Raw genomic sequence first — 11,743 nt, 5'->3', positions numbered from 1 at the left:
TCGGATGTCCGGGTTGGAGCCGGCCGGCCCGGGGCGGGAGCTCGGCGCTGCCGGGGGGGGAGCGGGGACGCCCGGCGGCAGCCCTGCCTGCAGCCCTGCCTGCACCGCCCCGGAGCGACGGGACCCTGGCCACGGGGACAGGTCACTGACCATGGGGACAGACGGGTCCCTGGCCTTAGGGACAGATGAGAACCTGTCTGTGGGGACGGGTCCCTGATTGTGGGGACGGGACCCTGGCCATGGAGACAGATGGGTCCCTGGCCATGGGCATAGGTCCCTGACTGTGGGGACAAATGGATCTCTGGCTGTGGGGATGGGTCCCTGGCCATGGGGACAGGTGGGTCCCTGGCTGTGGTGACAAATGGATCTCTGTCTGTGGGGATGGGTCCCTGGCCATGGGGACAGGTCTCTGGCTGTGGGGACAAATGTGTCCCTGACCATGGGGACAGGTCCCTGGCTGTGGGGTCAAATGGATCTCTGGCTGTGGGGATGGGTCCCTGGCCATGGGGACAGGTCTCTGGCTGTGGGGACAAATGGATCTCTGGCTGTGGGGACGGGTCCCTGGCCATGGGGACAGATGGGTCCCTGGCTGTGGGGACAGGTCTCTGTCTGTGGGGATGGGTCCCTGGCTGTGGGGTCAAATGGATCTCTGGCTGTGGGGATGGGTCCCTGGCCATGGGGACAGGTCTCTGGCTGTGGGGACAAATGTGTCCCTGACCATGGGGACAGGTCCCTGGCTGTGGGGTCAAATGGATCTCTGGCTGTGGGGATGGGTCCCTGGCCATGGGGACAGATGGGTCCCTGGCTGTGGGGACAAATGGATCTCTGGCTGTGGGGATGGGTCCCTGGCCATGGGGACAGGTGGGTCCTTGGCCATGGGGACAGGTCTCTGGCTGTGGGGACAAATGTGTCCCTGACCATGGGGACAGGTCCCTGGCTGTGGGGTCAAATGGATCTCTGGCTGTGGGGATGGGTCCCTGGCCATGGGGACAAATGGGTCCCTGGCTGTGGGGACAAATGGATCTCTGGCTGTGGGGATGGGTCCCTGGCCATGGGGACAGGTGGGTCCCTGGCTGTGGGGACAAATGGATCTCTGGCTGTGGGGATGGGTCCCTGGCCATGGGGACAGGTCTCTGGCTGTGGGGACAAATGTGTCCCTGGCCATGGGGACAGGTCCCTGGCTGTGGGGTCAAATGGATCTCTGGCTGTGGGGATGGGTCCCTGGCCATGGGGACAGATGGGTCCCTGGCTGTGGGGACAGGTCCCTGGCTGTGGGGACAAATAGATCTCTGGCTGTGGGAATAAATGGGTCCCTGGCCACGGGGATGGGTCCCTGGCTGTGGGGACAAATGGGTCCCTGGCTGTGGGGACAAATGGATCCTTGGCTGTGGGGACAAATGGATCTCTGGCTGTGGGGATGGGTCCCTGGCCATGGGGACAGATGGGTCCCTGGCTGTGGGGACAGGTCCCTGGCTGTGGGGATGGGTCCCTGGCTGTGGGGACAAATGGATCTCTGGCTGTGGGGATGGGTCCCTGGCCATGGGGACAGATGGGTCCCTGGCTGTGGGGACAGGTCTCTGGCTGTGGGGATGGGTCCCTGGCCATGGGGGTAGGTCTCCACGAAACAGGTTCCTCCTATTGCTGTCCCGAGCCCCTCTGCCAGCCTGTCTCTGCCTGCAGTGGGGCAGTGTGTGGTACGGCAGACCCAGGTGACAGCAGGGGTGCGGGGCGGCAGCCTTGGCCTGTGCTTTGCCCCGCAGAGTGTTCATGCAGCAGGGCTGGGGCAGAGATGTCAGCCACTGCCTTGGTCCCGGGGCCAGCCCGCTCGCAGGCTCCCCGAGGGGCAGAAGGACAGGCTGGACTTGTCACCAGCTTCGTGGGGAGCTGCCCCCCTGCTGAGCCCCCGCTGGGCAGCGCGGGCCCCCCCACCACCCCTGTGGGTGGAGGTCTCCCCGGCAGCCCCGCTCCTCCGGCAGTGAAGTGGTTAATGCCAGACGCTGTTTCCACCCCGGCTTTCCTGGACGAGCCAAGCGCTCTCCTGGGCAGGTTGTTGGTCCGGGGCCAAGGGGACGGCCATAGCGGGGACTCGGGGCAGTCTTTGTCCCAGGAGCAGGGCTCCGCACGCCAGGTACGTGCCGACAGCCGGGGGAGGACGACGGTGCCGGGAGCAGCTTCGGGTGAGCCACAGGCAGGGGAAGGGGCCAGGGTGCCCCTCGAAGGAGCTGTGCTCGGAGGGGTGGTGGTGGGCTCAGGCCCTGGCCAGCAGCAGAGCCGGGTGCTCCGAGGGCTGGAGGAGCAGGAGGGAGGAGGGCTGGGGTGGCCACTCACTGCATGGGGTGGCCACTCACTGCACGAGGTGCCGGCGGTGCAGGGGGCAGAGGGGACATGGACGGGGCATGGAGGGCACTGCTGAGCCCCAGCGGTGGTGGGAGAGATGGGAGGCAGGGCAGCGCTCTGCCCGGCAGAGATGCTCCTGGCATGCACGCTCACCCTCTTGCTTACAATTTTAAGAGCCCTTTTGACTTCCAAATCCCAAATGTGCACAGCAGAGAAGTCAGCTTCCCGTTTTCCTGAGAAACAGACGGTTTAGACCCAGCAGTGCCTCTGCGCCTTTCCTTCGGAATATTTTGGCCCCCTCTGTCCCTCCCCGCGAGAGGCGCTGCGAGGTGAGGGATGTCCCGCGGGTGCTTAGAGCACATCGGTGCGCCCGGTCGTACACAAACAAGTGCAGCAATGGCCCAAGCGCTGTGCACAGCGCTGAACTTTCCATACATTGAACTGGCCGGGCGTCGCTCCTCGCGGCACTGGGTGGCAACGCGCCTCTTCTTTATCTCTGGAGGCATCACCAACACCTCCCCATCCCTGCTGCTCAATGGGACTGGTAGCGGGTGTCAGCGCCGGGCAGCCCCGAGGTGCCGCTGAAAGGCTGGGCAGGTCGATCAGCTTCTCACACACCTCTCACTTTGTTTTCCACCCGCTGGGCTCCCTCCCCGTGCCCCGCTCTGTGCTGCCTTTGGATGTTGCCTCCTGCTCAGTCAAACTGGAAATTAGTCCCCACCAGAGCAGGTGGAGCCCATTTTTCACCCACTCCCGCGTGCAGGACAGTGCAATTTATCACCATTTCATATCATTCCACCACACGGTGCCTGGGACAGAATTTTCCAGGATGGGGCTGGGCTGGGGACCTTTGCCATTGCCAAGTTACCTGCAACAGGGGAATTGCACCCCTACAACAGTTATACCTGGGCAAATTCTGGCAGGGCTGATCAGAGGGGACAGTACAGGCACTCATAAGCTGCTCCCATATTTCTGTCCCTACCCACCGAAACGGGGAGGGCTGCTGGCTGCAGGATAAGGTCTGATAAGGGCTTCCTGTAGTCCCATGTCCCATGACATGGGCCAGAAGAAAGGCTGCTATCCACAGAATCTCAGACTGGTAGGGCTGGAAGGGACCTCTGGAGATCATCTCCTCCAACCCCCGGCCAGAGCAGGGTCACCCAGAGCAGGTGGCACAGGAACGCGTCCAGGCGGGTTTGGGATGTCTCCAGAGACAGAGACTCCACCACCTCTCTGGGCAGCCTGGGCATCCATCATTATACATCTTATGTCACGCAGGGGATTGGTCACCTGTGTTCGTCACCGGAGATGCTGACTCCAAAACAGGAATCAACATCTCCTTTGACCTTGCCAAAGGTCTTTCCTCTCCTGTCAAGCTGCTGACCTGGCCTGGCAAAGGGCAAGGGGATTTCTCTCTGGTTTTATGCCCTCACAGGAGAACAGTGTAGCCAAGTGACAGGCCCCAGGTGCCACCCAAAGCACTGCTTGGGTTGAGCAGCTTCTCTAGGCTGTGTCCAGGGCTCTCGCGGCGTCCACCACTCAGCTGGAGCCTGGCTTGCAGCCTCACGCCGTGGAGGGATGCCAGCCCGACTTCCCGCAGGCAGGCTGCCGGCGGCACGGAGCAGGGCGGTGCAGGGGGAGGAAAGAGCTGTGCATGTAGAAAGCCACATCTGTACCAGCTGTGGGGTGCTGAGCCCGGGGACGTGTCCACTGCTGTGCGTTGAGGCCGTTGCAGGGAACCGGACCCTTTGGCTTTGCTTTTCCGCTGCAATTTCTTACTGATGCCTTGGGGCCGATTCTGCCAGGAGCTGAGCTCCAGCTGGACAAGCGTGAAGCGTGGGACCTGCTCTGGTCCCCAGGGGCTCCTCCACACCCCGCTGCCACTGCCCGTCCGTGCAACGCTATCGCTGTTGGCGTGCCAGTTTGGCTACGGGGCTGTGTGCCCAGACTGGCAGCAGCTTTCTGCCTCTGCCCTTCTGCCTGCCCTTGGGGCTGCGGGAGAGGCTTGGGGATCGCCTGCAGGCAAGGACACAGTCCCTGCCAGTCTGCTTACCTGCTGCGGCGTCACCAAGAGCTGCGGAGAGCTGGGTCAGGCAGGAGGCACGTGGCTGGAGATGCTGTTAGCCTGTGTGGAGCAGAGAGGACCCTCTCGAGGGCAGTGTGGGCCTGTTGGGCAACAGATGTGACCTGGTGGTCCCGAGTCTTGTGGGATGGGTTTTGTGAGGGCGAAGGGTACAATGGCAGCATGTGGGTGCCAGAGAGGTGCAGCTCTGCACCCCGGACATGATGGCCACACTGGGAACCTGCCAGAGCATGGTCCTGCTCCCAGGCTGGGACTCCTGTTAGCCACTGCCGCGCTTCCCCAGTGATGCTGCTGGGACGGGAGATGCTGACCTGGCACCCAGGCGGCAGCTGGAGCAGGGCAGAGAGGTGGGGTCCAGGCTGAGTGCAGAGAGGGACCTGAAGGGCTGCATGTGAGAAGTCGGGGGTGAAAAAGCCATGCTGAAAATCCCCTGGGGAGGGAGTGCTCAGAGGGAGAGGGTGTCTCAGCCCCAAGACTGCCAAGAGCCTCCTGTAAGAGTAGCTATGCACCAGAGAATGGCTTCAAGCCCTTGTTAGGGAATGGGAAAGTGCCATCTTGAGAGGTTTGTCCATCCATGAGGTCTGCATTTCAAAACTAGCCTTGCCAATGCAGAGGTGTGAGCCGGGGGTTGGGGCTGTTCTTGCAGGTTGGAGGAGGAATGGGCTACAAAGCCAAGGTCGTTGTGGGTCTCCTGGCAGCCACCTGCGTCTTCAGCATCATTGCCCTCATCCTGAGCGTCGTGAACGTGAAGGACGTGTTTCTGCCCCCCAGGACCAAGGTAGGGTCCTTGGGAGCAGCACAGCTGCCCGCTCTCGCTTGGGCTGCTGGCTGCCCCTTGGTACAGGATTTTCCCCAGGTTTCAGGCAGGCTGTGCTGTTTGTCACCGCCATGGGGACAAACTGCCAGGCAGGCTGGCGTGCCAGGCGGGTCTGGCAGAGTTTGGTCCCTGTGACTGGCCTGACGGCACATACAGCCTTTTCATCACAGGGCATTGCCAGCTCAAAGAGCCTGTCATAGAGCCTTGTCCCCGACACAGCTGGTGCCTGCAATGCCACAGGGCTTTCCGTGCTCTGGTGACACTCTTCGTTTGGCCCCTGGAGATTCCCCTGCCCGCCAGGAGCTCTGCTGGCTCTCCAGGAGCTCCCCTTGCTCTGCAGCGGGTGAAGCTGCTCTGCACCCCCTGACACCCCGTGTCCCCTCTGCCTCCCCTAGTACGGTCTGGTGTTTGACGCCGGCTCCACACACACGTCTCTTTACATCTACCGGTGGCCCGCCGACAAGGAGAATGGCACCGGCATCGTCTCCCAGGTGGCGGTCTGCAACGTGTCTGGTGAGTCTGCTGGGACGTATCCGTCCCTCTCCCCTGTCCCTGCCCAGCGTGGAGACACTGGGCTGGGAGCCGGTGCTGGCCGGGGTGGCTGCCCCACAGCGCCACGGTGAGCTGCCTGGTTTGTGCCAGGTGTGGTAAACGGTAAATGCCCCAAAGGGCATTTATTTATTGGGCATTTATAAATACACAAAGAGCCATTAATTCCTAACGCAAAGGTGCTTTCGGGCTTTGGCACAAGGTCTGGTCTCTCCGGAGGAGAGGACTGGGCTAGTGAGGGGAGGCAGGGTCAGCTAAATGGTCCATGGAGCTGGTCTGGGACTGGCAAAGGCCACCAGGGCAGGGCAGAGGTGCCTGGCGGGGGGTGAGAGGGCTCCGAGCTCTCTTTGACCTCGACAGCAGCTCTGCGGCGGCGGCGTGGCAGTTACTGGTTAACTGCAGAGATCCGGCAGAGGGCAAAGTGTAAGGGAGAGGGTGCCTGGGCTAAAGGCAGTAACGGTGTGTAAAGCCCGGGGGAAGGTAAATAGTGATTTTTCCACGCCAGAGCCTGTCCCTACACACCACAGGACTGTGCTGGGTGCTCAGATCTGGTGCCAGCGTCTAAAAATAGGAACTCAAACAAGCGGTGCAGAGGGCACCTCTGCGTGTGCCGATCGGCTCCGTACACCCTCCCAGCAGGATAAAGGAGAGCCTGCCCCTTCCCCAGGGAAATCAGGAACTGCTCTGTTTGCCGGCTGAGTCCTGCGGGACCCTCTGGCCGCCTTCGAGCAGTTTGGCCGCCCTGGGATCAAGCATGTGCTCAGCAGAAGCCTCACACTGCAGCCCTGCCCCTCGGTCCCGAGCAGGAGCTCACCACCGGCTCCCACAGCGAGCCGTGGCCACCCAGCTCGGAGCTCTGTCCTGCCAAGGACACCCTTGAACAGGGCACAACTAGCCCTGGTACACAGGGAAAAACCCCGGGGGACTTTCTGGGTGAACATGTCCCCTGGTGTCCTGCCCGTCCTGGGTGGCCCTGAGCTGGCTCCATCACGGGGTGCTCCCTTGCAGGACCCGGCATCTCCAGCTACGCAGACAACCCCGCCAAGGCTGGAGCCAGCCTGAAGCCCTGCCTGGAGACGGCCATGCAGATCGTGCCAGCAGAGCAGCAGCGGGAGACCCCCACCTACCTGGGGGCCACAGCGGGCATGCGGCTGCTGAGGTACCGGCACTGCCCGGAGCGACCACCTGCGGCCCCTTCCCCACCAGGCGTTTCTGCATCACAGCTGGTGCAGGGGGCTGGGCCGGGGCCTGGGGGCACCGGGGGGCTGAGGGCATGGGGGGGCTCGGGGCATGGGGGGCTGGGAGTGTGGGGGGCTGGAGTGTGGGGGGCTGGGAATGTCGGGGGCTTGGGGCACAGGAGCTGGGTGCACGGGGGGCTGGGAGTGTGGGGGGCTGGGGGCATGGGGGGCTGGAGGAATGGGGGACTGGCAGTGTGGGGGCTGGGGACACGGGGGCTGGGGTTACGGGGGCTGCTCTCCAGGCAGGCCCTGGTGATGGGCAGAGCACCCATGTGTGCAGTCCCGCGGGGTGTCCCGGAGCTGGCCGTGCCCACGGGGAACCCCCCAGCACCCTCCAGCCCCAGCCCGGCAGCAGCCTGAGGCGGCCGAACCTCCTCTGCCCGACCGGCATCGCCCTTCCCGTGTGCTCAGGCAGAGCCCGCGGGCAGCACCGCCAGGGAGACTCCCAAGGCAGCAGCTGCGGGGGAGAGGGCTCCGAGCTCTCCTCGACCTCAGCCATTGCCTGCCCCAGCGCCCACCCTTTATCTCCTTCCCCGACAGGGAGCAGAACAGCACCAAGGCCGAGCAGGTCTTCGCCGAGGTCGCCAAGGCCATTGGCGAGTACCCCGTGGACTTCCGCGGAGCCCGGATCCTCACGGGGAACGAGGAGGGCTCCTTGGGCTGGATCACCGTCAACTACCTGCTGGAGACGCTGGTCAAGGTGCGGGCGGGGGGTGGGGGTGGGCAGAGGAGGGGCGAGCAGCTCAATTATCCCTGTCTGAGCTACCCCCAGGTTTCTTGAGTCCCAGAGGAGAGACAAATGTAGGTTTAGGGCACTGGTCACCCAAATAGATGTAGCCTGTGGCTGTGAACTGCAGACGCAACCCCGCTGATGGGATTAACAGAATGAAGGGTCTTTGTGTCCAGCCCCGCCTGGCCCCGTGCTCTCCACTCACCCACGGGTCCCTTTTGCTATCACAGATGCAGCAATATCAGCCCCCAGATGAAAGTGTTACTCTCTCCCTCCTGAAAGTCTCTGCATCCCAGATGATAGGATGGAGCCGGGGGGCTCCGTGGGGGTCTATGTGGGTCAGTGAGGACGCAGGCAGGAAGGGGATAAACAGGGAAACGGGGTGTGGAAGGTCCCTGAGGGGCTTCTGAGCCCACAAAAGCTTGCGGGAAGGGACAGGGACTGTGACTGCCCCCAGTTCAGGCTAACACTTGCCACGTTATGGGGCCAGTTTTCCTTTGCAGAGGAATGGGAACATCCACAGACCACGGAGGTTCTGGGAGCTCTGGACCTTGGAGGTGCCTCGACACAAATAACCTTCCAGCCTGGAGTCACCATTGAGGACAAGAACACCTCCGTCCTCTTCCGGCTGTACGGCACCAACTACTCGCTCTACACCCACAGCTACCTCTGCTACGGGCAGACGCAGGCCCTGAAGAGGCTGCTGGCAGCTCTCCACCAGGTACCGCAGCCACTTGTCACCCGGACCCGCTCAACCATTTCCCATTGCCATCAAAAATACCTTCCAGAAAGACTGGGCGTGCCTGCGGAAGTAGCGTCAGGGGACTGGGAGTTTTCACGAATTTAAAAGCCTGGGAGAGGCGTAGATTTTATCTACTGAAACAGAAAATTCTCTCATTTGAGTGGAAGGTGGTGGTGGTTCCCTGCCAGGGCTCCCTTCTCCCCAGACGTGGACGTGTCATGGCATTTTTCATCCTTTTCCAAGCCCGGCTGTATCCTTAGGTTCTTCCCTGTCCCCATTCACTTGCCCTTCCTCAATTTCTGCCCGGAGGGAGGATTCCCAACACCCTCTCCTGCACAGCAGTCCCCCCCACAGCGTCCTGCGGTCTCCCCTCGGACAGAGCGCACCGCCCAGCGCTGTGGGCGACGGAGGCGCTGGGGGACCGTGCAGGCGGGACGCGTCTGTGGTCATTTCTGGGCTGGGGCCTGCGCGACGCAGAGGGGACAGAGCGAGTGGCCAGAGCACCAAGCTCTCTGCGCAGGCAGAGCACACGCCATGCCCTCGGGAGCAGGTCGCCATCCCCGCGGGGAGGCAGGGGCTGGCGGTGGCGTTGCCACCCCAGCACGGCTCAGTGGTGGGGCCGGCGGCAGGACCAGCAAAAGCCGCGGGCAGGTTAGTCACGCAAAGGATGGATCCTGCTTCTCCTCCAAACCTCTGAGGGTTTAGATCCTGCTTTTCGGGAACGTCTAAGCGCAGGATGGGCTGTGGGGGAGGCTCTCGCTGGCATCCTACGCCAAGCCCCACTAATGGCTCAGCATCACAAGGCCTTGGCCATGCCACCACCGCTGTAGCTGGGCCCTGACCACAGCATGGTTGTGCCATGCTTGTCACCTCAATTCTGTGCCTGCACCCCGTGGATAAAACCCCGTGGGTGGTGGGGCCAGCACGCTAGTGCCCTGCATCTGGGTTGGGAACAGACGCTGTCTGTGGGCTGTTTCTCTCCTTTCCATCCTCATCCTCGGTGCCGGGGCGGTGCTAACAGCTCCCTCTCTCTCCAGGGCAGCCCGTCTACCCCGCAGATATCCCACCCCTGCTACCCCAAGGGGTACCGGGAGAATGTCACCACGGCAGACCTCTACAGCACTCCCTGTGTCCGTGCACCAAGCACACCCGGCCCTGCACAGGTCCTCACGGTGACGGGGACAGGGAACCCCGCGGAGTGCAGGACCGCCATCCAGAAACTCTTCAACTTCAGCTGTGGGGCCAACAGGACGTGCGGGTTCAACGGGGTTTATCAGCCGCCCGTGCGGGGACAGTTCTTCGTAAGGAGCCTCCGTCCCCGTGGCTGTGGTGGGGGAGGACGGAGGGTGGGAGTCTCCTCTGTCACTGGTTGTGGGAAGGGCTGGGGAGGGAGGGGACCCTAGAGCTGGTCCCATCTGCAAACCTGTTCTCCTATGCTGGGAGGTGGCTTCTGCCTCCTGCGATGTCCCAGCCCTCCCTGAGGGAAATGAGAAGACCCTGTCCCAAGGAGCAAGTCTGAGCTAGCCCAGGGTGTAAGCAGCAGCCCCAAGACTTTCTGGTAGACCATCAAGTGGGTGCTGGATGCAGAACCCTGGGAATTACATGGGAGACTTTCTCCAGGGAAGAGGGGCCCCTGAGGGTTTTTTTGGGTGACAAAGGAAATGCAGTTTTTACCATCTCCCCTCAACTCCCAGGCCTTTGCTGGGTTCTACTACACCTTCCACTTCCTGAACCTGACCAGCCAGCAGTCTCTAAATGACGTCAACTCCACGGTCGAGACCTTCTGCAAGAAGAACTGGACAGAGGTGAGAGCCCTGTGAAGGGCAGCAAGGAGCCCTGTGCTTGTCCTGTCCTGAATCCCTGCCCAGGCAGCACACGTCCTGTTGTTCCTTGGGCCAGGGAGGGTTTCTGAGCATCTGTTTAATTTCCCGTTGCACCGTGTCCCCTGATGGCCCCACAGCTGGTGGAGAACTTCCCGCAGCAGAAGCGGTACCTACACACGTACTGCTCCATGGCGACCTACATCTTGACGTTGCTGCTCGATGGCTACAAGTTCAATGAGCTCACGTGGAGCAACATCCGCTTCAGCCGGCAGGTAAAGACCCTGTGGGGCCGCAGGAGTGGGCAGGCAGCTGCAGCCGCATCCTTGCCCTGGCCTGAAGACACGTTCAGGAGCAGCATCCCTGGAGCCCCTCATGCCAGAAATGTGTCCCCATCTCACGGCTGCTACCCAGTGGTCCCAGCACAGCTTCACTCTTTCTTACTTGTCCCCAAACCTCTGACACCAGTTTGTTTCTCACTTACTCTGGTGTGAACCTAAGCTAATTTTAAGGGGTCAGAGAAAGGCAGAGCAGGATTTGGCCTCTTCAGTGCCTGATGTTGGGCAGAATTGACTTAAGCATCAGAGGGGTTATGGTGGCCCCATGACCCATTTGAACCAGAATATTACCAAATTTTAAGCATGCTGGGGGAGGAGGAAAGCTCAGATCCAAAATCATGTGAAGGTCACAAAGGCGCATGTGGACCAGAGCAGTCACCCATGTTCAGCTGCCCTTTAGCCCTTGGGAAGGAGGGGACGGAAAGCTCTCTGTGTAACTGGTGCTGGTAAGATCAGGTTCACCACAGCCAGGTCCATGTGTGAAAACACAGCTGGGGCAGCTCATGGGAGAGGTGCTGGTCAGTCCCTCGCTACTGGTGCCTGGCAGAGGCACTTTTGAACGATCTCTGCTCTCTCACCTCAGGCAGCAAACACGGACATCGGATGGACGCTGGGCTTCATGCTGAACTTCACCAACATGATCCCCGCGGAGGCTCTGGAACAGGTCAAGGGGCACCAGCCCAGTCTGTGGGCAGGTGCCGTCTCCTTCATTGTGCTGGCCATGGTGGCAGGCCTGCTGGCTGCTTTCCTCCAGTGTTTCTGGAAAACCAAGTAGCTCCCAGCCTCCTGAGTAGAGGCATCCTGGGCATTAGACCCATCTCCATTGCTTAGGAGGTTTAACTGGGTCATCTCTGTAAAGATATTGAAGATAACAAAGGTGTCTTGAGGTCTCTAAGTACCTCCAAGGGGAAAAGACTCCTGACTCCAGAACAGACTTTAATCTGGCTGACAAAAGCTGACTGAGATGAAGCCAGATACATTCAAACTAGAAATAAAATCCATTTTGTTTTTCAAATACGAAAGTCATCAACCAGCCTAGCACAGTTTCCTTGGCACTTCCAGTCCTGCTGGGCTGCGCGCCCTAAAGCC

At 61.4% G+C, this 11,743-nt stretch overlaps 1 protein-coding gene across 2 annotated transcripts; it reads left to right on the top strand.

Annotated features, from left to right (window-relative positions):
- Positions 1-58: 58 nt before the first annotated feature.
- On the top strand, positions 59-11,682 carry ENTPD8 (ectonucleoside triphosphate diphosphohydrolase 8). 2 transcript variants are annotated; one of them, XM_074608558.1, is made up of 10 exons: positions 59-141; positions 5,067-5,198; positions 5,633-5,750; positions 6,795-6,945; positions 7,565-7,724; positions 8,245-8,475; positions 9,534-9,797; positions 10,191-10,301; positions 10,457-10,591; positions 11,238-11,682. In XM_074608558.1, the coding sequence occupies exons 2-10, from the start codon at positions 5,079-5,081 to the stop codon at positions 11,427-11,429; spliced, it is 1,482 nt and encodes a 493-aa protein (XP_074464659.1). In that variant the 5' UTR covers positions 59-141; positions 5,067-5,078; the 3' UTR covers positions 11,430-11,682. The 2 variants fall into 2 exon arrangements, with proteins under 2 accessions (XP_074464659.1, XP_074464660.1); XM_074608559.1 differs by lacking the exon at positions 59-141 and adding an exon at positions 2,107-2,177 and having other exon boundaries at positions 11,238-11,679.
- Positions 11,683-11,743: the final 61 nt, after the last annotated feature.

Source organism: Larus michahellis, chromosome 15 (assembly GCF_964199755.1).
Source record: "Larus michahellis chromosome 15, bLarMic1.1, whole genome shotgun sequence".
In the NCBI taxonomy this organism is placed as follows: Eukaryota; Metazoa; Chordata; class Aves; order Charadriiformes; family Laridae; genus Larus; species Larus michahellis.
The sequence above is the reverse complement of the archived record's forward strand: the minus strand, read 5'-3'. Positions and strand labels throughout refer to the sequence as shown.